General features: G+C 44.1%; 1 protein-coding gene across 3 annotated transcripts in view; it reads right to left on the bottom strand.

Annotated features, from left to right (window-relative positions):
* ATR (ATR checkpoint kinase) overlaps positions 1-25,330 on the bottom strand; it is a 434,398-nt gene that overhangs the window by 212,055 nt on the left and 197,013 nt on the right. For all 3 annotated transcript variants that reach the window (XM_085633621.1, XM_085633618.1, XM_085633619.1), the window contains exons 18-21: positions 13,958-14,088; positions 8,465-8,608; positions 4,382-4,475; positions 1,957-2,082 (exon numbers count right to left, since the gene is read on the bottom strand). In XM_085633621.1, the coding sequence (XP_085489747.1) occupies positions 1,957-2,082; positions 4,382-4,475; positions 8,465-8,608; positions 13,958-14,088 (495 nt within the window). The remainder of the gene's footprint in view (positions 1-1,956; positions 2,083-4,381; positions 4,476-8,464; positions 8,609-13,957; positions 14,089-25,330) is intronic.

Here is a 25,330-nt window from a genome sequence, read left to right as displayed (position 1 = left end):
GGACCCTTTCAATCAGCTCAACTCTCCGCTCCCTGCGGAGTTCCTCAAGGCTCATCCCTGAGTCCGACACTTTTCAACATCTATGTGTCGGACCTTGCTAAGACCATCATAGCACATGGGATGAGCCTAACCTCCTACGCCGACGACACCCAACTAGTGTTGGCGATTAAAGGCGACGGAGAGCAAGTAGCTGAAAAATTTAAGAAAGGGCTCCTAGATATAGGAGACTGGATGGCTACAAACTGCCTAAAGCTAAACTCGGAGAAAACCGAGGTACTCATCTTCGGTCCACTCTCTCCAGCCTGGTCCACCTGTTGGTGGCCAGAGACCTTCGGTACTCCTCCTACGCCCACCTCGAAGGTTAGGAACCTTGGTGTCACCTTTGATGATGGACTAAATTTCATGAACCACGCCAACAAAACAGTATCAACAGCACACTTGAAGTTAAAAATGATCCGGAAAATACGCCCTTTTCTCCCTGATTCTGCCATTAAGACACTGGTTTCTGCCCTGGTCCTCTCAGCCCTGGACTATTGCAATGGACTATTCCTCAATGCCCAAACCAGAGTAATTGCAAAACTTCAAACAATACAAAATGCGGCAGCTCGCCTTCTTACAGGCAAAACAAAGTTTGAACCCATTTCCAAAGACATAAATGATCTTCATTGGCTTACTGTACAAAAACGAATTCATTTCAAATCACTCTGCATAGTATTTAAAACAATCAATAATCAAGGACCACACTTTCTAAGAGACCAATTACAATCTTACAAACCCACAAGAGCTTTACGATCAGCTACTCTCAGCCAACTGGTTGTCCCTCGCACCAAAACAGTTACCTGGGGTGACCGACGCTTTTTGGTGGCGGCCCCCAGACTCTGGAACACCTTGCCCCTTAACATCAGACAAAGTGTTACACTGCTTCAGTTCCGTAAACTCTTGAAAACCTGGCTGTTCTCTCATTAACCTCTTTTCTTTTCTTCCCTCACATCTGTTCAATTAAATGGTTTACCCCCTCACATTTCCTTAGTCTATATTGGTTTTAGCGCCAAGACGCCTACGGGTATATGCAGCGCTTTACAAATATTAAAAATAAATAAATAAATAAATAAATAGAGACCCATGGCACCATATTTTTGTGCGACAGATGCAGAGTTTAATGGATCCAGGAAATGAGACTTGTTTAGCCAAAGAAAACTTCCTCTGAGATTGGGATCACAACTTGTTTATATTTGTTCCCTCTTCTGCTCCTCCCATGAGTTGCTCCAGTCTCGAACACTGGTGTCAAGAGTTGGGGACGCAGTGCAGGGTTGGAGACTTGGAACAGTGTCCTTTCATAATTGGGTTGATGTACAGCCATACAGTTTGTACAACCAGTTCTTGTGCAGCCTTCAAATGCAATAATTGCCCAAAATGATCTATGTATTGCTTCATGTAGGCGTGTTTGTGAAGAGTTAGTGGCTTTTCTTTGCGTAAAGGAATCTATTAAAGACATTCAATTAGCAAACTGTTGTAGAGAAATAATTCTACAGAAGTGCTACAACTGAGACAAACCCATCAGACTTTCCTCAATTTCTTTTTGTTGACTTGACTTCTCAGATTAGATTTTTGGACCGTCCAGACTGAGATGGCTTGATTTGGTATTTTTTTTAAATACAAGTAGTGATCATGCCAATGTCGGTTAATCATGAACACTGTAAGGTTCCAGTCAAAGGTACAGGATAAGGGATTTGTCTCAACAGAATGATTTTTACATTTATATCAAGTGATTTCCAGCATTCTGCATGGGAACGATAGAGGGTAGAGTCTTAGCTTTAAATTTAGTTAATTAAAATGTGTAGAGTAATCAGCCTTGGGAATCAAAGACCTCCATCTATTTACAGGACAGGTATAGAAGAAAATGGCAAAGCTTCCATGGGTTTGGCTAGTGGTGTTCATGAAATAGCCCAGAAGTACCTGATTTTTATAAAGTGTTTCCTTCAGGCTGGTCAGGGCATGGATTCGCACATCTACATTCTCATGCTGAATGGCTCTCATTGCCAATTGCAGTGCTGTCTGCAGATCGGCACTTCTTGATGTCTCCTGCAAAAAACAGAGCACTATCATTATTACCAGTAAGAGGGACACACTCGCAATACTGCTTCTTAGTTGCATCTCTTTCTATCCCTTCCCACCTGAAAAACAGCATGTGCCAAAATATACCTGTCAAAAAACAAATTTGCCAACACCCCTAGACACAATTAACTTTATCATGAACATAAAACTAGGCTTGAAACCCCAGCCTACAGTGGAAAGAAAATTCCATGCTAGGCGAGCAATATTTAGCTTTTTGGGTGACTTCATGATGCCCGATCACAGACTATTAGCACCCTGTGGACTTCTTACTCCTCATCAAACTTACAATGCTCAAAGCTGAAAAGCAAAAGTAGTGTGGAAACACGACATGATTAACCACTATAACACACCAAAACACCTCTCTCATTTTGTCACCATTTAGGGACACCGAATCTTCACTGTGGATAAAGGAAACATTCTAATGTCAAACTACGAAGCAACAATAAAATCACACATGAAACACCAATAAAATTCAGTGACTTCCAACTCAACCAAACGCATCTAGTCATTCCTATGAGTAAAATCACAGCTTTAATAGTGTGTGCAATAGTCTATGTGAAATTAAACTTTTGCAACATGCCTCTTGCTGAAGCTACAAATTAGGCTGATCGCTTAACCACAAAAAACTCTAACTGAGTACCTTTATTATTACCTAAACCTAGAAGAGAGCCTATATCACCAATGTCCTGAGAGGCATATCCTGACCTCTATTCCATGCATGAGTAACCTTTCACACATAAACCTTTCACACATGGCTTTATGTGTGAAAGAGAAGCAACCTTAGGAGCTCCAACTCCAACATGGACTCCAACATCCACACCCACTTCAAATATATCACTTCTCCAAGAATTTCACTGGGTAATGATAGGTCTAATATGTAGAAATACTTACTGAAGCTGTATAAATAACACCACCTCTTTGTTTTGAGGAAACAAGACTTGACAATTGCTGTAACTCCTCAACATCTCTAAACGAGAGTCCACAAACATTCATTCACAAAGTGATTGGTTGACAACTTGCTTATCAGTTTTATAAGCACACAACAGGAATGCAGTCATATAAGCAAGCCTCATTGAGGATAGGAGATCAATGTGTCTTGGGAGCTAGAGTTTAGTAATGCCTCTTCCCTTCACAACTCAAATTGCATCTCCATGTGTGAAGCAAGTCAATCTACAGCAATCACAGAGACACACTTTCATTCAAACACCCCAAAAAGACTATATTCATTAAACGTCTACCCATCAGATGAATGCTGGCACTGCAATACCTGCAAAACCTTTCACACTTCATATCCACCTATTCACAAACCTAATTTGTATTGTATTACACCACATTTTTTAATCAAGAGCTAACTATGCAGCATTGCCCCTAATTTAGATACATAAAGCCACTGCCACTAAAACTAAACCATCTGAAAAAAATACTTCAATTAAATACTAAGCAATGTGGTGAGATGGGTGCATCATTTTTGCAAACGAAAAATCAAGGTTATGCAAACTTATGCAAACAGCTGAAAGATTTGCCGCCCCTTTAATGCACGTATGCTTACTCATGAACCACAAACTTACACATCAACACCTATGTGTTGATGGCAGATTGAATAAATTGAGAAGCAAACTTATCTGTATAAATCAAAGGGAAAAGATTTTATTAGCTGAATCCTGATTTGCTGACTGTTATAATTTGCTCTGAAAATACACTAATTAAGAGTAATCAAAGAGAGTTGCAGGGAAACCATCAAGGCAAAGAAACCACTGACCAACTAAGCATGACAGTCTGATGAGTTGTGACTACTAACATTTCATCCAACTACAAAAATCAACAAATCCTAGGAATAAAGACAGTAGCAGTATGCATAGTGTACATTTCATCAACATTACTGGGTCGGTGCAAATTGTCTCGTGTTATTCAATAGATTGCAGCCACATCCACACAAGTCAAAAGTAAAACATGACAACAAATGGAAAACCCAACAGTGATGTTTATTTTCTTATAGAAAGGGAACTCGACAGCAGATTTGTTTTGATTTTCATGAATAGGAATAAGATGGAGGTTGCAGAAATGTAAAATTAATGAGTTAACTTCTCTTGTCACAGAAACAAAGTAGTACATTCATGCTATTACACAAAGCTGAACCAGAAATACTTATGCCTTATTTTTTATTATCTAAAAAATATGCAGAACATGCCAAAGGTCCAGCTTTCCCATGTAGTATGGATCAAACAGCAGTAAATCAAATAAACAGTTAACATACTGTTCAACATACCTTTCTGTACTCTTGAAGAACTTTCTGAATTTCTTTCAGCTCAGGGTGATCTGGCAGGAAATAGATTTCATGGAGAAAGTCTTGCACTGCATCTCTAGGAATGTGTTAAGGAGTGAAGCATGAAAATTAGAAATAAGGAAGCTGAAAGTCAATTATAAGGCAGCACACACTCTATTTTCAGTAACTACTTCAAACATATACTCACACAACTTACTATAAAGGTCTATTATAGGTAAGTCTTCAGGCCACAACCCCAGAGCCAACTACCTCTCCACCCTCATAACACAATACACCATAACCCATAAACTTCACTTTGCTATCCAGAACGCACATGTTTCACCCAAACCTCCATGTCTGCCATCCAGATTGTTCTTTTCTACTTACTCGGGATCCTACAACAGAACTTCTTCTGATGGACTTGTGCTCAATGCCAGAACTCAATTCTTTCAAGATGCTTTCAAGAACATATAGTCTCACAAGAACAAACATAATAACCCCAGCTCCACTACCATCTTACCATCAACTGTCCTCACTGTGTATATGTTTAATTGTTACAAGTTTTGTAATGTCTCTCTAATGTTCTAGTGTCATTCATCACCTAAACAACATGTACTCTACCAGAACAGCTGCTGACATATGTAAGTTTTCCATTGTTCTTTTGTACATTATTTCCTGTCATAAAATCCTTTTGCTGACTAAATAATTGAAAAAATAAACAGGCATCTCAAACTTCTGGACTGATTATCTAACTGAACCTCTCAGACCATCTGATACAACTTCATGCTACCTCACAATCCTAATCTATCTATCTCCTGCATATACTCACTGCAGCGGATCTATCCCCTACATTGTCAGCCTCCTGCGTCTAGTCTCTTCAATATGTTCCTCAGGCACTTTAAACCACTGAAGTTTCCTCCATGCCCTATGTAAAACTTGTTACATTAGGATCACTAACCTAACAGTCCCCAACACACCCACTCTCCAATCCCCTCGGCAACCTAGACAACACAGATCATGACATACCCACTCTGAAACCCATGCCGAAGCCTTCTTAAACACTATGTGTCATCAATAGATTCTCTCCAACATTTTTTATCCTTCCATTAGGTGTCCAGTTTTCTGTGCACATACTTTCTTTTTTAAATGTTTTTATTAAGTTTTGTTGAGAACAAAACATCAAAAATGTATCATTGCTATCGTACCCGCAGCATGAATTGCTGTGCTTGGGGCCTTAGTTGCATTGTTTAGTTAGATACAAGCAAAGGAACCATAAGGCATACATATTGAATTTACACTGGTAAAGCACTTTCTGACTGGGGCAATGAGAAGGGAAAAGGGGAAAAGCAAATTTCAAACGAAATAGCAAGCATGTCGGCAGTGGATTGGTGTGTGAGGTAGGCAAGGATGCTATAAATATCTCTCAGTGTGTGATACGTGGTTGATATTGATGCTAGTCGATAATCTCACAGTGAAATCGTGGCTCAGCCCCACGTTCTTCAGCATCTACATGGCGCCCCTCGCCGCCATCGTCAGACACCACGGACTCAGCATAGTATCCTACGCCAACGACACCCAGCTCATACTCTCCCACACCAAGGACCCCGTCACCACCAGACTCAACTTCCAGGAAGGAATGATGGACGTCGCATCTTGGATGAGCAGCAGCTGCCTGAAGCTCAACTCGGAGAAGACTGAGGTCCTCGTCTTCAGATCACCCACCCCCCCCCCACCCCGCATGGGACAACACCTGCTGGCCCGCTGCCCTCGGCAGCCCTCTCCCCCCCACGGACCACACCCGAAACCTCAGCATCGTACTCGACTCTTCCCTCTCAAATGGATCCCTCTCGAATCAAAGAAGACCTTTACCCACGCACTCATAACCAGCAGACTGGACTACGGAAACCCCCTCTACGCCGGGATCAACAAATCTCTGCTTCACATACTCCAGACCATACAGAACACCGCAGCCAGACTCGTCCTTCGCATCCCTCAACACGAACACATCATCCAACACCTACGGAACATCCACTGGCTCATCGTTGAAAAGAGAGTTACTTTCAAAATATTGACCCACGCCTACAATAGCCTCCACAACACCAGACCCCAATACCTCAATGAGAGAATCTCCTTCTACGTACCCAAGAGAAACCTCAGATCCGCCGAAACCCCACGCATTCGTAAAGCCAAGACAGGTGAAAGAGCCTTCTCCTACATCACGGCCAAGACCAGGAACGAACTCCTGATCGGCATCAGACGCGTCCCCCTCCCTGACTATCTTCAGGAAGACATTCAAGACCTGGCTCTTCGACTAAACAAAGCAGAGGAGCTTACTCCCGCCGCCCCCCCCCCCCAGCACCTTGAGACCCTCACGGGTGAGTAGCGTGCTTACAATTCCCCTGATTGGCCGATTGATTAAATACAATGTTAGCCGCCAATGAGGGCAACCAGCCAGCGCCAGGTGGGAGGCTTGAGTATCATAATAGCGGGTGTGTCGATGAGGAGGCTTAAGTTGGGTTTTAGTCGTGACAATGAAATAACATTGTGTTAAGTATCGCCACTGGTATGGTATGTTCTCCTGTGCACACCCTTACCAATATAATTTCTCAACTGACTACCCTGCCAGGTTCAGGCATGTTTTGTCTCCTAGTAACTGTCACAGACTTACTAGCATACTAGTTCCAATCATTCCAGATGACCAACTAACATCTTCCAGCTTATTAATATAATGGCAACCATGCACGCTCATCATACATTTTTCCTCATCTTCCGCAGTCTGCAAATTCAATGAAAGAACTATCAGCTTTCCTCAGCCTCTGTAACCTACAACAGTCACAGTATGTCCTTCTTCCAATCATCCCAGCTTAATAGTGTCCAATAAGTGCAAAAATTAATTTCTTTCCTAAGACATGGAAACAAACCTGCCAACTGCATATACATGCACACGCTGAATATTTCCTCCTATGCCGTCCTTCATGTTAAGTCTCCTGAATGCACTCTTTGTATCTTCTATCCTTATTTATCACCCCAGCGTATCATAGCCACTGGCAGTAGATTAATTCCCCTTACCGAAGCTTCTCCGCATTTCTAGTAACTTACTTCATTTAACATCGTTCCTCAGCTGCTTTACAGAACAGCGTCCTCCATGCATCCCATACCACCTTTATCTATCGGTCTCACTGTCTTAGGAGGCTTGTTCATGTGCTCCAATACCTTTCCTCAGTACTCCTTCCTTTCCCCAGCTCAGGGTGATTTAGTTCAAGAACAAGCTACACGCATGTCCGTTCAGTCTCTATATTACATCCACAATAGCCCTGCTATGGCGACCCTTTAACAGTCCAGCTTGACTATCAAAAAATCATATACTCCATTTCTCTTAAATCTTCATCTTATACCATTCTGAGTATTGCTGCCTTACCAGTCTCCAGTGTGCCCTCTTCAACTCCCCTCCTCTGCCTTATCACATCATAACATTCTATTCTCCTGGGTATCCTATTGAACATTTCATCCAATTTACGGTTAAGCAGCATTATTCCTCTAAGGGGGAGGGGGAGGGGTTTGATTCTGTTGAAATTCCTTTTTTGTATGTGATAAAAAGTGTGTTGGGCGTGTAACGGCAGCAAACAAAATGTTGCAGGTAGTTTAGAGGTCCACCCCAAGGAATATTTGGAAAAGAAGGGTAGCAAATATTGCCCTACCCATACATCTAAGAGTACCGCAGCCCAACTCTTCAACGTCACAACATTGGAGTCCACCCAGAATCAGTGCCAAAACCCTTCTATGACCAATGGGGTAGTGTACCATATCGGTACATGAGACCGCCAATGTTAAATGTGTGGGAAGAGGGAAGAGCTGTTTGTATTGTTGAGCCTGATGTGGTGTCGTGAAGAGGTCTTTGGATGAGCTGTGGTTTAATTTGTTGTGTGGGTGTGGATGTGTGGCAACCAAACACATCTGTCATACATTTTGCTACACAAATGTACATACACCCAACAAAGAGCTGCAACACAGCAGTACAACATTAGAGCATATAAAAAGATTACACTGCTGTGGGTCTGGATTTGTTTCCAGCTCCTCTTCCCTTACCTGTTCTCAACAATGAGGTACCGAAACACAGCCACAGTTTCTTTTGGCTGGATCTGGAGGAGAGGCAGAAGAGCTACAATAACATGGCTCAGCAGGGAGCCAAGATAAGACTGGTCCAAGCACCGCACAAAACAGTCCCAAGCTCTAAACAGAAAGAAACAGCAGAATAGTCATCACATTCTAGAATTCAAAACGTGGTCACAGTATCAATCCTTCAGCGATGTGACCCAGTTGAAATCCATATATGGTCTACATTCTACAAATGCCTGCTATTGGTCACATGTAGACTTGTGGAAACATCTGAGATGTGCACAATGAGGAATAACAACAGTAGGAGTACCATAGCATATGCAATGGGACCACCCAGCGGCAATAATGACAGGTATGTTTCGTGTACATTAATTCTGAGGAATCTGCCCTACTTCTTAAGAGATCATGTTTGGAATATTAACTGGCATGGACAATTTAATTAGTATATTTATTGGCACAGGAATTGTGAGCTGAAAATTATACTGCAATAGCACCTCAAAAGGACATATTCCATGGCACAGCAATACCAGGCATCATAAAAAAATACTCCCAACACCATTAGCATATATTAGCCTTTTGCTAGCTAAAGTCACAGCTAATACATTGTTTGTCATTATTAGGACAAAAAATGGGGACAGAGGAGACTGCGGGAGAGCGGGATGCTCCCTGTCATTTGGCCAGTAGGTGTGATATTATTAATTGCTCTTGCTAAGCCACTTTCTCATACTAGCTGGCAGACCACTCCAACCCTTTTAGTGGTCATACATAGTATTGGCACTGGCACAAGTTCGCCTCTACCGGATGTTCCCTTGTTGTGCTATAGTCACGAGTTTGATTTAGCTTTATCAAAAGACACCCATATCATGAAAATACACTGGGACGACATAGTTATCCTACACCATGGTGATCACCAAAGTTTGTAAAGTAGACACCCAGTTTTGTGGAAATTATTCTGATTTCTAGCAGCTACTAAACAAACTGTATATTTGGATATGTAAGATATTCTCCCAAAATATGCAGCTCAATCGTGGAATTTCTACAGATATTGGTTAGAGACTGCATCTTGAAGGGCGACAGAAATCCCCACATTTGGCCATGTTTTGCTCAACTTAGCAGTAGTTTTTTTGGTCAATTTTGGCTTTACTATGCATGCTCATCATGAGCTTACTGTCAAAGAGAAAAATACTTTCATCTACATTTCTTTCTTTTTAAATTCCCTACACTCAGCCTCTGCCTTTTGCCTTCTTCACATTTTCCCGCTCTTGATTTATGGTCTTATTATGCCTCCCCACACTTTTCCTGCAGAGGTAGCACCACATTCTGGCATAAACATAAAATGTATTCTTACTGAAAATATTCTTCTGTCTCCTGATTTTTCTTACTTCCTGCATTAATCATCTCATTCCCTGCTTCCATGAGTCACTACCCCTGTATTCTTCATGCAAACTTTCTTTCCTCCTTTGGTGCTACAATATCTGAAACATACCCTAGCGATGAATGACAGTGAGCCAGGTAACCTCAACCAAGTCCATGTAAAAATTGGCCACGCTGTTTCTCAACAAATCATGAGCACGAAGTGTGTATAATAGAACATTCATATGAGTTTTTGCTTCCTGGCCAGCCTATATTCAGAGACCCTTATTTGCCCGTTGGCCCTGAACTTGGCAATTGTGACACGCGCAAAACTTTGAATTGTGTTTGGGGGTGATTCCACTGCAAAAAAACACAAACTCCCAAACAGCATCTTGCAAAACCTCTGTACTTTTCACTGACACCATAAAAAGAGATTCAAGTCTGAAACAATTTTCAACAAACTGTTGCAGATTTTTAAAACAACATAATGTAGTGTCTTCTTGGCTGCTGCTGGCTCTTGTGAAAAACAAAAAGTGTAGAATCAGTGAATTATTCTCCGCCACATTCCAATTCTACATTTTACTTTGCTCCATGTGCCACTACAAACAGGGATCAACCATACACACATTAGTCTTCATCCTGCTACAAGGGGAAATAGTCCAACTTAAAGTGCCAGGCCACACCCCATCTCAACAGGAACACAGGCAACTCCAGACCAATTTTAACTGCTTGCCTATTGTCCATTGTTATGGGCTAATGGTCGGGAAGTGTTATCACTCCAAGCACAAGTCAGGTCTATCTGCAAGCTGTTCCCATGCACAGAGTTTGGTGAGATATTAAATTATATGAGTTACACTGTCTGAGACGAGACTGATTACTGGTCAAAGCTCAAGTACTTCACTATAATGTTTTCTTACGTCTGGCTTAATAGCACAATCTCTTGGTACCAATTCTTAGACACGTACAGAGATTGGGAATTGCCCCTGTTGCCGCAGGAGTACCAACCTACCACCTCATACTATTGATTGCTGTATCACACCGCCCCCTATGGAGGGCCTGAGTCGTCACACTCAATTCTTTATCTCATAGATGCATTGTAAACAGAAATAAACCGTTTATGTGATGTTTTTCTTTGCACCTGGCATTTTCAAGTATTTTAGCCTGGATTCAAAACACAAGTCAAACCTATTGGCTTTATCACTGCTTATTTACCATAGGTGAGGGGTATGGAGTTATGGTGGGGCCACACTGCCAATAATCAAACAGAGATCTCCATGACTCAGTTGCCCACGATGTTGTCGAATTAAAGCATCAAGCTATTGATTTCTTATTGCACATTCTTACAATGTAAAATACAGTAACTGGGCATCTGATTTAAAGTAGTCGTCTAGCTTCAAAATGGTAGTCCATTTTGATTTTTTTCCTGAAGATAGCACTTTTTGAGGGCACCGCTCAGAGTAAATCATGGAGCCCCGTCTGACATCAGCAGTCTGCTTTAGAGACACAGGTAAGGTTCAAGGGTCCCGATGTGCGACTGACTATCAACACAAATGCTGAGGTGCTGGAGGCCTAGACACTGGGTCTTCGTTTGGGATGGGTGTGAGGTCAGGTTCAGTAACAGAAGCAGCCCAGTACTTGGAACGAAGAAGAGTGAGCACCAGACCTCAAGCCTTTTTTCTGCAACTCAGTCCGAAGACTGACCACCATAGTACACCAACATCCCAAAAACTGAATTTATAAGAGAAATAAACCAGTTTTTTTTTATTTATAGCTGGCATAATTCGGTACATTTCATCAATTAAAACAACTCTATAGAAAAATACCACAGCATTACATCGACTGTAATATTGGTCTCTGGTACTTGGCGAACATCATTTTTGGCTTTTGGAAAGTATAACAGATTACACTGCATTTATGATTTCAGTGCAGTATATAAAATGAGGTAATGATAAATACTCAAACACTGTTGCTGCTAATGTTATGTCTTAAGAGTGCCTGCGGCGGTACAACTAGATCTGGAAGTTGGAGTCTCTCCTTTTGTGCTCCTGAACTCTGGAACTGTCTCCCACAAAATCTTAGGGATGTATCCAACTCCTTCGCTCTCAACGAACATTGAAAATCTGGATTTTCAAGTAAAGATTTAGCATTTAGTTTTGCACCTGTATATTGCCTACCAGGAAGCACCATGAAACCTTAGCGTTCGTGGGTGCTTTATAAGTAGTAATAACATAATAAAATATTCTAGAGGTGTTGTGTCACGCATATAATATTGGTTAACAATTCTGAAAAGAGCAGCACACAGTGGACGCATACTCTGGACTGTTGTAGATGTTGTCAAGTTATGGGATTTCAGGGTGTGACATAAGCTAGCAACTCTACTCATTCTCCTACCATGCTTTTAAAGTTTCTTCTTTAGCAATTACATCCTGAAAAGTGTGATTGGGCAGAATAATCAGTGAAATTAAACATCCAGAAAATTATTTAGACTCATGGGTTCAAGACAGTGAGCCGCCGAGTAATGAAGCTGAGCGGTTTGACAGATGTAAATAACCAGCTGTGGATCCTCCGCAATGGCAGAGGATCATCGCCCCTCTGGCTCAGAGCCAGCAGCTAAAAGATAAAACAATAGTTTATTTTTATTTTTCAGCTGATGGATGAGCAAGCGTGTTTAGGGAGGGGAAGGGCCGGGCCATGGTAGATGGGGAGGCGTGATGTGCACTGCTAAGTGCGCATGTCGGTTTGGATGGCTGTCTTAGACCGGCCAAACAGGCACATACGCTCTTAGGTTTCTCCAACCCAGCTGTAGTGCACAGCTGGGTTGGAGATAAATAGCAGAGGCTCCCTGTGCCTGAGTGAGCGTTAAACCAGCCCACTCAGGCCAATCCCCGCGCTGATCTCATGATTGGTAAGAGCATGAGAGCAGCGCTGGTATTTCAATTGGGGAGGGGGGTCGCTGACACTGTCCCAGGGACTGCTGGGAGCAGGAAACAGATGAGAACGAGGCGGCTGGCAGCAACAGGTACGTTTTGTTTATTATTAAACTCCCTGTGCCCCCTTCAAACGCCCCACAACTTTTTATTTGTGTCACTGTAAATAACCAGCTGTTGTCAGCAAAACAGAAATACTTCTTAGCGGCCAGAATGTAGAGAAACGTAGAAAACAATGTTGTTTCGTTTTAAACCCAGTTCCCTGGCATGGATTTCTGTTTCAATAGATCCAGAAGGTACTGTTCCTACAGAGGAAAAGGGAAGAAAACGAGGTTGGAAGTGAATAATCAAGGGGAATCCTTATGATTATTATCAAGTACCCTCACACATCCACATGGACGTCATGCTTCATCATATGGGCCTGCTCCTCTTCGGGCCAGTGCTACAATGCCCTAAAGGCCCAGCCAGAGGGTTCTTTGTCGAGATCCTTTTCGTTTTATGCCGTAATGACGAAGGTGTGTGTGAGGAGATGGAATGTGTAGGGCTGAGCGAGTGCCAATGGAGTGCCAAGTGGATTAAAATTGTCTAAGGGATACCTAATTATTTTTAATATGATGGTTCTCTTGGCCGGGATAAAAACAACAGAATGCGGGCTAACATGAGGATTCAATGAACCAAGATAGCCTTAATGTATACAAGGAAATTAAAAGTCACAAAACTCTAATGGTAAATGAACGGGTTTGCCTCCTGCTTTTAGAAAGGCAACGTAAGAGAAACTGAGATGGTATACATAAACTCAGGCACACATACCGATACCCACTACCTGGCACGTTTTACATTTCAAAATGCAGGACATCTCTGGCAGTCTTGTGCCTTGGAAACAAGAAGCTCTGAAACCAAGTAAAGCCTGGAATAACAAGTAAAGCCTGGAATAACAAGTAAAGCCTGGAATAACAAGCAAAGCCTGGAATAACAAGCAAAGCCTGGAATAACAAGTAAAGCCTGGAATAACAAGAATACCAAGCAAAGCCTGGAGTACCAAGCAGAGGCTTTCATCCCGATCTCCAATGATGTTGTGATGTAATGTCAAGCTTCGATGCATGTGTGTGCGGTGTAAGTTCCCACAGCCACCTTCTACCAATTTATTTACAAATTATTTACAAAAACGCGTTTGATACTTTACTTGCAACACAGCTCTGGGAAGTCCTCCTTGTATCGGAGCCCCGTCCGGAGTGTGGTCATCATTTTCACTCTCACGGAACTGATGTGCTTGGGCCCCAAGAGCGTCATCAGAGACATCAAACTGTTCAACGCCTGTCAAGGGAAAGATATTGAAGCAAGTACTGTTATTACTTCTCCTTCCATCATCCCTAGAATACTTTAACCGAAAAAAATCGGATTAAAGGGAATCAATCAGATTATTCCATGAACATTCCAGCAAACAATGGAAAGTGTAAAGCGTACATGATTCACAATAATGAAGAGGCTACTGATATTCACATCATGTACGTCTGGGTGAGGAAGCGGAGGCGGAAACCCTTAATACAGTAACTTCTACTCAATACAACTGATCAGCTCCAAGCACACGCTATTAAAAATGAACTACGCCCTGCTTACGCTCTTGCCAGTGGCTGAAAATTGGCAGAATTTCCTTTTGTCAGTTCTTGTTTGGTACTGCCATGGCTTTTGCAAAACTTTATAGTTTGGTAAGCTGCTGTGCATTGTCAATCTAAAAGAGACTGACCAGACGCAAAACTGATTTTAATCTAAAAAAAGCATACTCTAACACAGTACTCTATAGCACTGAATAGAACTACTTTGTGTGTGGATGTGCTCCTGGTGAAAGAGCGGCACGTCTTAACTCATAGTGAAGTCAGCCAAAGGCTGAAATGGAGGGACGGGTTGTCCCATGATGCATACTTGAGTGGGTGGAGACAAATCTGAATGACACAACCACAGACAAATGGATGAAGTGAGGCTGAGAATCCCTATAAGATATATCTCTATGCCATACACATCGTTTTAGTAAAATCAAAAGGTCTTGGCTAAAACAGATCTAAAAAAGCCAATTGCATGCAACTGGCTGCCAATCTCTTCCCTTTACAAACAAAGAAGGAAGGAATGAATGAAAGCAAGAGGGAATTAAGGAAGGCAAGCAGGAAACAAGGCAAGAAGGAAAGAAAGAGGGCAAGAAAGAAAAAGAAAAAGGAAGGCAAGAAAGAAGGAAAGAAGAAATTAAAGCAGGAATGGAAGAAAAATAAAGATACAGCAGGAAAGCAAGAGAGAAAGAAAGGACAGACAGCAAGGAAGGAAAGAAGAGAAGAAGGAATTAAAGAAGGAAAGCAAGAAACTAGGAATGAAAGCAAGAAACTAGGAAAAAAGGAATGAAAGCAAGAAATGAAAATGAAAGCAAGAAAGCAGGAATGAAAGAAAGAAAAAGGGAAAGCAGGAATGAAAGAAAAAAGAAGGCAGGAATGAAAGAATGAAATAAAAAAAAAGAAGGCAGGAAAGAAGGAATGAAAGAATAAAGGAAAGAGGGAATGAAAGAAAAAAGGAAAAGAAAGAAGGAATGAAAAAAGAATAAGAGAAAAGAGGAAAGAAGGAATGAAAGACAGGAATGAAAGGACTGGAAGAAAAAAACTAAAGGAAGAAGGAAAGGGTAATGAAAGAAACAATGGAAGAAGGAAAGAAAGAAGGAATACAAAAAGTGTTACAAGTGCTGCAAACTAAACACGATAAAGGCTTTCTTCCTGGGCAAAGTTTATTAAAGAACCATTTGTGAAATTGAATCCAGAAAAAAAGTATTCTGAAGATTTGTCAGTTTATAAATTCAAATGTATAATATTGAAGCTTTTGATAACTTAATACAGAACAGTTTCAAATGGACACAATCTGTTATGGTATGAAATTCCTTTTGGAGTGTCCTTTGTTTATCTGAGAAAGGCAGATAAACAAAGGACTTTCCCAAAAGAAATTTACAACAGCATTGGCAGGAGACAGGAACTGACCAAGCGTGTAATGTGACCTGTGTTCACGTCTGGTATAAAGCGTCCAGGTGTCATATCTGACTCTAAACTCAAAGGCAACATCAAAGTAATAAATTAAAAACAAAAACATTGGCACAGAAGGGAACTAGCTTGTGTGCGCAAGTGCTCCTTGTGAAAGAGCAAAATGGAGTCATACAAAGTGAAAATATCCAGTAGCTGAAGTGGGCTGGTCTTCTGCCCCATGCTGTATCCTGTAGTGGGTGGAAACAACATTTGAATGACACACCAACAGACCAATGGATGAAGAAAGCTGGCAGAAAGCCACTATAAATAGGTATATTGCACACAAATGTTTTTAAAAATCAAAAGGTCTTGGCTAACACCAGATTACAAATGTGGACAAGATGGAATATGTCGAGGCAATTCTCAAAATATGTAGTAAACATGTATGTGTAAAACAGTTTCACACCAACGTTTGCAGATTTAATACTTTTTTGAATTGACATACATTTCCAGTGGCATGCTTTGAAAACTGTGCCAGGTGCAGGTATCCATGTGCGCCACTTGGAATTCCATGTGCGATATTCTCCAGGTCTCCATCTCCTCAATGTGTATTCCTACATAGCATACAATTACTCACTGAGATAATGAAGCCTGATGTAATAATGTAGAGGTTTCTTTTCCTGTTATTTTTTTCCTCCTCTGGAAAAAAATGCTTCTCTATTGGGAAACCCCTTCCCCTACATCTCCTCCAAGTTTGCATGTGATCCGCTCCTTGTCGCATCTTGGTGAGGGAGTTACTCCAGACCTGAACAGGAGTTACTTCAGCCCTGAGCTGCCGTAAATCTCTGACCGTTTTCAGGGTGGGAATGAGTCGGATTGGAGTTTGTGAATACCTGCAAAAATCGAAGCTTGTGGGCGTTCACAAACTTACAAGGATAACTATGCCTTGCTCCTCCAACTCTGCACACCTTGCGTGAGAGTTACTACCTGTGCTTAATCTGTAAAAGAATAAGTGCCGGGGCCCAAAGTTTTGTTCAGAAGCATGCTTCTGGCGCTACCGAATAGCTGGATTGCTAAATACCAAGGATGTCTAATCTTGATTCCACCCCAAATCACCTTTTATCACCCCCACAAGACATTCCTCTTCCTTTATCTCCCTCTTACCGGTTCTTTTTCAGTCATGGTTTCTCCCCTTGGGACTCTTTTCCCAACATTCTATTTCTCCTTCATACCCCCTTATGTGTTTTTCTCTCACTTGCTCTGGTTCAAAGTCTGATGAGGAACAATAAGTAAAAGACACACATTTGATGGATGGAATGCAGAACAAATCAAAACATTCACCCCCAGTCAAGAGATCTGGGTTAAATCCATCATTCTTTTGCTCACTATGCCACCCCAGTTTAGACCTGGCTATATGCAAATCAGTCTTGACCCTGTGCCTCATGGGAACAGTCCAGCCCGAACTGCCAAGCCAGGTTCTCCCTGGACCGGAAACAAGCATCCTAGGACCAGTTTCGGGGTTTCACCCCTCTTCAGCCAGGATAGCTTGATTCCAGTGGCACAGTGAGCCCGGGACCTACGTCTGAGCATACCTGGCGCACTTAGGGCGAGAAAGCAAAAGACACACATTTGATGGACGGAATGCAGAACAAATCAAAACATTCACCCCCAGTCAAGAGATCTGGGTTAAATCCATCATTCTTTTGCTCACCATGCCACCCCAGTTTAGACCTGGCCATATGCAAATCAGTCTTGACCCTGTGCCTCATGGGACTGGGGTGAATGTATGACATTGTTCTGCATTCTGTCCATCAATAGTTCTTTTTGCATTTGTCACCCCGAGTGGGACGGGTATGCTCAGACGTGAGTCCCGTGCTCTCCATGCCACTGGAATCAAGCTACCCTGGCTGAAGAGGGGTGAAACCCCGAAACCGGTCCCAGGATGCTTGTTTCCAGTCCAGGGAGGACCTGGCCTGGCAGTTCGGCCTGGACTGTTCCCATTGGGCACAGGGTCAAGACTGATTTGTATATGGCTGGGTCCAAACTCGAATGGCATGGTGAGCAAAAAAACGATTTAGACCCAGATCTCTGTACTGGTGTGAATGTATGACATTGTTCTGCATTCTGTCCATCAATAGTTCTTTTTGCAGAGGAACAATAAGTGCCGGCGCCTAAAAAAAGAGTGATGGTGGGTCGACCTGGAAGCCCCAGTTTAAATTAAGCCACGGTTACTACTGCACATGTCTCTGCACTCAGAGACATGCAGTATTTAACATATTTACACCTGCCAGGATTTCTTTTGAGAAATCCTGCCAGGCATAAATGAAGGCATTTTCCGCCATAAACATACACTTACAGTGGATAATGCCGTTCTCAATTGGGTCCATTTCGTTTCCTAGTATGCCACTAGATCTCATTTTTTTTAGGTGCTGAGGAGGAGGAGACCGTCCCTCAAGCCACCTTTTACGTTGATGACGTTGTTACTAAGAGCTGTGTAAGTGACGCGAGCTCCTCGGCTTACACACACTTAAATCTAAGCCCCACTGATGAGGAGGGTGGAAAGGTCAGAGCCCCGAAACCAGAAGGGGTCAGTCAGAGCCCCGAGAACAGAAGAGGTCAGTGAGAGCCCCGAGAACAGAAGAGGTCAGTCAGAGCCCCGAGAACAGAAGAGGTCAGTGAGAGCCCCGAGACCAGAGGAGGTCAGTCAGAGCCCTGAGACTAGAAGGGGTCAGTCAGAGCCCCGAAACCAGAAAGGGTCAGTCAGAGCCCTGAGACTAGAAGGGGTCAGTCAGAGCCCCGAAACCAGAAGGGGTCAGTCAGAGCCCTGAGACTAGACGGGGTCAGTCAGAGCCCCGAAACCAGAAGGGGTCAGTCAGAGCCCTGAGACTAGAAGGGGTCAGTCAGAGCCCCGAAACCAGAAGGGGTCAGTCAGAGCCCTGAGACTAGAAGGGGTCAGTCAGAGCCCCGAAACCAGAAAGGGTCAGTCAGAGCCCTGAGACTAGAAGGGGTCAGTCAGAGCCCCGAAACCAGAAGGGGTCAGTCAGAGCCCTGAGACTAGAAGGGGTCAGTCAGAGCCCCGAAACCAGAAGGGGTCAGTCAGAGCCCTGAGACTAGACGGGGTCAGCCAGAGCCCCGAAACCAGAAGGGGTCAGTCAGAGCCCTGAGACTAGACGGGGTCAGCCAGAGCCCTGAGTCTAGAAGGGGTCAGTCAGAGCCACGAAACCTGAAGGGGTCAGTCAGAGCCCCGAGACCAGAAGAGGTCAGTCAGAGCCCTGAGACTAGAAGGGGTCAGTCAGAGCCCCGAGACCAGAAGGGGTCAGTCAGAGCCCTGAGACCAGAAGGGGTCAGTCAGAGCCCCGAGACCAGAAGGGGTCAGTCAGAGCCCTGAGTCTAGAAGAGGTCAGTCAGAGACCTGAGACCAGAAGCAGGATACATGGTTATCCCCTTCGGACTAGGAGGGAGCTAGGCATAGAACCCCTCAAACCAGGGTGGCGCAACGCGCCAGAGCCCTCAGACCAGGTTATCAGAGAGAGCGCCCTACAAAATAGGGGGCTGTCAGTGTATATTTCTTAATGTGACGAATACAACAAATACGGCAAAATTCAATGAATAATAAACATTGAAAATATTAAATATCATGTTAATGGGTGAGATTGGAGAAATGTCATTATAATAAAGATAATGCACATAAAGAGAGTTGGGGAAATACGTGTCCCTGGCACCATAATTATGCGTTTCCTTTGTCAATAAAAAAAAAATACATATTTTCTGATATAAAGTAGGATTTGCTTCCTTTTCCTGGATTTCTGGTCAGCACTGTCATGTTCTACTTCGGGTGCAACTTTTATATTTACTTTTAAATCCCCATTTCTTTTTTCACATTTGGTTATGAACCATTCTTTTTGGCTGGCCTACTATGTGTTTTTTTGAAAGGAGGATGTGGATGAGTCCCCGTGGAATCATTTAATAAATAAATAGGAGAACTCTGAATACACGTCGTGGGTATAGGCATTATGCTTAAAATAAACGTGTATGAAACATATATTAAAGACAACCATCCCAGCAGATGGTACCAGAATCAGAACCCTGGGAATGGAATACTAGTGACATCACATGCCCGCACTGTGATCTCAGAAGGCCGCGGGTACGTGCAGAGGGAGGGCCTCCACTGAAGCGAGGGAAAGGGGGGGTTGAAAACACCACTATTGTGGGTGTGGGGCAGGATGGGGTTTTCTTACAGCTTCATCGCATGATCATTATTAGGGACTTAATAGTGGGATCGCTTCAAGAAGCTGGATAGGAGACCGTGCCTTGCATATTACCCCGTTAACAGGAAACAAATGGTATCTCCCAGACAGTGGTGATGCATGCGGACAAGTTGAGAAGGTTTCCATTGTGACGTGCCGTCGGTATAAATGGCTGGTAACCAGCGAGATGCAGCATTACACACGAGGACGCTGGACGGGGAGGACCACTGCTGGCGCTGGGGACCCGAAGAGGCCGAAGCAGCAGGGGCGGAACAGGCTCCAGTAAGGATGGGGCAGGGGTGGGAGCATGGGGACCAAGGTGAGTTAATAGTCCAAACAAAAACTAAACAGAAAACCAAACTGCAAACTAACTTGGAATCCCCATTTACCTTCATTTGTTAACATCCATTTTTCAAACCCATAGCTCCTACAATCCATACCTTCCTGTGTCCTTAACTTTTCTTTTAGTCCCTTTCCTCATTTTCTCTCTCCCTTCCTTTAACTTTCATCGAGTTACTCGCCTTCACCCGTCTCTCTCCTCTTCCAATCTACTTCTTTCCTACCGTCCTTCCCTCACCCCCATGACTTTTTCTGTATTTCCATTTCCTGCTCTTTTGTTCGTTTCACATTCCTTCCATTCAGTTCCCATCCCTTATTGTCACCTGTCCTTCCCTCACCCCCTACGCTCTCATTCCTTACTGCCCTTTCCTCACCTCCACTCCCCTATACTCATTCCTTCCATACCACTTACTATCATTCGACTCCCATTCCCCTCCCAATCCCATTCCGCCCGTCCCACGTTTCCTTCTCCATCCCTTCTATACCCAATATCCATCCACTACTCACCTTTCCCATTCCTCCCTTCATTCCATTGCCCTCCAAACTCACCATTGCCTGCCGTACCCCAGCTACTCTTTTCCCTGCATGCTCCTTATCTTCTCTTAGTTACTGCTTCATACGCCCCACCCTTCCAAAACCACCCCTTCCTCTTTTTTCATACTCTCCCATTCCATTTTCTACCACTTCCTCTCTTTTTATTCGACCCCACTCTCTTCCCTTTCTCCCCTAACCCCTTCTCTTCCGTCTTATTTCCTTGCACTTGCCTTGAATACCCACTCTCCAGTCATCCCTCTCCTTTCCGTCCTCTTCCATTCCATATGCATTCTTCCCTTACCTGCCCTACTCTTACCAGACGTTTCCTTACCTGCCCCCTTCATCCTCCCTACCATTTGTCCTTCTATATTCTTCCCTTTTCCGTTCCTACTTTCTTCTCCCTCCACCTCCCACCCCCTTCCCTCCTTTTATCTACTCCCTGACTTTCCTTTCCTGTCTCCATCTTCTTTAAGCTCGACCCAGTCTCCCCTTCCCTTCAATCCATCTTTTCTCTCCCCACTTCCCTATCTACACCCATTACTTTCCATCTCCTTTTTTCTACCCCATCCCTTCCAACCAATCTCCAATTAATTTATCTTTTCTTTTCCCAGTGCGACCATCCCTCCCCGATGCCTTGACTCTCCCTTACCAACCCTCTTCCCTTCCACAACTCCATTCCCCCAAGTTCACTCCTCACTTTCCTCTCTTCCACTTTGCCTTTCCACACCTAAATCTCCCATCGCAACCATTTCCCTCTACACCCCTTACTCTCCTGCCCTAGATGTCCATTCATTCCCCTCCACTTTGACTCCTGGCTTCCCTCTCTTTATCTCCCTTTCCTATCCCAATCCATTACTTTCCCTTTGATACCCCTCTCATTTTCCTCCCTCCTCCCATTTTTCCCTTTGATTGACTTCCTGTACATTTCCATTCCATCTAAAACCCCTATTCACAGCTTCCACTCCCTTTAACAATCCCACCCATATCTGTCCCTCCCCTCTTACCCTTCACCATTCCATTCCATTCCATTCCTCCCCTTCCCATATCAATCCCCGTTTTCTTAGCCTAAAAATCCATCCTCTCCATTCATTAATCCTATTCCTTTATCATCTTTTCCCCCATATTTTAAGCTCCCTTTCTATACCTTCTGTAAGGAAGTGGGTTTCTGTTGCAGTAACCCCCCCACTTTTTGCCTGATACCTGATGCACTTTTTCTTAGTGTGCTCTGGGTCCCTGCCAATCAGGTACCCAGGGCCTGTGTTCCTTTCCTAAAAACTGTACTAAAGCCTAAACCCAATTGGCATCTCTGGCCACATGTCAGCCCCTGGTAAATGGTACCCTAGGTACCCAGGGCATTGTGACCAGAGAAGACCCCTGAGGGCTGCAGCATTTATTGTGCCACCCTTAGGGGCCCTGTACCCTGACACACACACACTGCCTTTGCAGGCTGAGTGTCCTGGTGCAGAACTAAACACAGAGTCGACATGGCACACATCCCTGTGTGCCATGCCCACAAACCCACTGCCCTGGCATACAACAGCCACCCCTCTAGCTGGGTGCCGTATGCCAGTGGTGAGGACACAGGTACATGAGCCCTGTGCCCCTACAGTACCCAGGGCCATTCCTGGGCACTGTAAGTGCAGTGATGCCATTTAGAGTATATGGTGCTGGGAGGTTGTCATTACGAACTCCACAGCACCATAATGGCTACACTAAAGACTGACAAGTTTGATATCAAACTTCTCAGCACATTAAGCCCACACTGATGCCAGTTTGGGATTTAATGTAAAATGCACTACAGAGGGCATCTTAGAGATGCCCCCTGAAACCTAACCTACAATCCACATCTTGTCTGAGAGGCTGCCTAGGCTGCCACAGAGCAGACATGTTGCTGGACCCCTGGGTGGAGAGCCCCCGCTCTCCTGGGCCTGCAACAATGCACATCCTGGGCGAGGTGCTAGGTCTCCTCCCCCAGGATAGGCAGGGGGAAGCTTCAAAGGTATGCCACCTTTGTGAGCTTCTCCAGGCCACTTGCTGTACTCAGCAACTGACCCCCACCGGTTCTGACCCCCACTCTGGCGGGAAGACTGACGGGAAACCCTACGTGAGGAAAGGGGGTGTGCCAGCCTGTGCCAACTCCACCACTCAGGTGGGGGAGGCGAGGTGAAGCACAACTCCGGGCTCCGGCTATCTTGAGGATGGGGAGCCCTGCCCAATCACAGCTAAGCTCCTGCCCCCCTCCCACCGGAGAGGAGCAGGATGGGGGTGTACTCACCCCAGGACAGGGACCCATTGCTCCCTGCCCTCACCCTACCTGTAACGCCCCTAAATTTAGTATTTAGGGGCACCATGAACCTTCCTTCCTCAGATCCCAATTCGAAAACAAGCAAGAAGATCAAGAATCCAGAAGACCCGCAGCACAGCTGCTAACAAGAGGACGACACCAACGGACTTGGCCCCAGCCCTACCGGCCTGTTGATCCTTGAACCTGCTCCTGTGGAACTCCGGCGCCTTCAGTGGTCAGCAACCTCAAAACCCCGGAGGACCTGACCCCCTTGAGACTCTACCAAGACTGAGACTCCCACGAGCAGTGGTTCTGCTCAAACAGCAATACCCCTGGTGCCAGCCAGGAACCTCGCATCCAGCACACTCTGCACCCGCCGAGCCCGGCCTGTGCCTGAGTGGACAAAGACCCTGAGGACGTCCCCCCGGCGATTCTGGCCTGGAATCTAGTGCCCAAGGACCCTCCTCGACGACCCAGACGATGCCTGCAGCCTCAGAACCAGGCACCCCTGCAACCGCGACCAGCAGGGGGTAAGATTTTCCGACGTCAAAAGACACCCCTGCACCCGGCGTCCCACGGCCCCCTGTGCCCAACTCCTGGGTCCCTACCTATCCTCCAAGATCCCAACTTACCCCTCGAAGTGCTGGTCGCTCCTGAAGATCCTTGGTCCCCGAGCCTACAGCCTTTGTTCACTTTCCAAGATCTCCATTGAATAACATTGAGCGCCTGACGGCTCAAAAGCACCCTGCACTCAGCCGCCCGAGTGCCCCTGGTAGTGCAACCTATGTCCTAATCTACTTCCCCATTTGCCCGGAGCAAGTGACCAGGAGCCCAGCTCCCACAGCCGCGTGGCCTGCTCGCCAGCAGCCACCAACCGAAGGCCCCCTGCCTCTCATTGGATAACATTGGGCCTAACTACCTCTGCACCTGGCTGCCCCTGTGCCACTGAGGGTGTACCAACTGTACCTACCTGACCCTGGGAGACCCCTGAGTCTATGCCCAGAACCTTAACTCTGCCAGTCGAGAACTTACCTAAAAGCCGATAACTCACTTTTCTTCCATAGGCTAACATTGACTGGTTTCACTTGGAAATTCTTTTAAGTGTGGAGTTTTGGAACTTTAAAATATTCATCTAAAATCAGCCGAACAACGAATTCCGATTTACTCATCTGTTATCAGGAGAGACCTCAGTGCTGCATCTTGCAGCTCAGTACTGACCCTGAAAAGTAATTTTAACCGTACTTACCAGTAACTTGAATTTCCTTCAATAGGATATCATTGCCTGCTTTTTAGTTTTGATTTTTGAAACTTACAAATATTCTTTAAAAATCGTACCAACTGTGAACATGTAATTACTTACCTATTTTAGATAGATGCCCCAGTACTGAGCCTAGGAGCCCAGCACTGGATTACAAAAGTAACAAGAACATACTTTACCCGTAACTTGAATTTTCTTCCATAGGAAACCATTGACTGTTTTTCTGTGAAATTTCTTCTAAGTGTCGATTTTGCAAACTTATAAATATTCCTTAAAAATCGCCTGTCTAACTTAAACGCAGTTTCTCAACTGCTTACAGGTGGTACACTAGGGCTGGATCTAGGATCCAACACTGACCTAGAGAAAGTAACCATAACCCCATTTACCGGCTAAGTGAATTTCGTTCCGTAGGATAACATTGGTAATTTGATCAGGAAAAGTTTCTAAGTGTCAACTTTTAAAATAGCAAAATATTGCTTAAAAATCACAACAGTAACTAAAACGTATTTACTCACTTGTTTCCAAGAACTGTCCCAGGACTGAATCTAGGATCCAGTCCTGGAGTTAGAAAAGTAATCCTGAAAGTAATCAATTGCATATAACTTAAAATTCCCATTGAACTCATTGTGTTATTGTGTTTGAAATTGTGTTGCCTATTGCAACAAACTGTAACTATTGCATTTCAAGTCAATTGCCTCTTGCAAAGTATTTAACTAAAGCATCTCATTCTGAGAAAGTATATTTTGATACCTCTTGTTGGTTCTATCTGTTGGTTCTAAAATAAAACAACCATATATTTTTATATACAAACCATTGGCCTAAAGTTCAGTTCTTGAGTAAGTGAGACCATTTGCTGACTGAGTGTGTACAACAAATGCTTTACACTGTCCTCTGATACTGCCTT

Source organism: Triturus cristatus, chromosome 11 (assembly GCF_964204655.1).
Source record: "Triturus cristatus chromosome 11, aTriCri1.1, whole genome shotgun sequence".
NCBI classification, from domain to species: domain Eukaryota; kingdom Metazoa; phylum Chordata; class Amphibia; order Caudata; family Salamandridae; genus Triturus; species Triturus cristatus.
The sequence above is the reverse complement of the archived record's forward strand: the minus strand, read 5'-3'. Positions and strand labels throughout refer to the sequence as shown.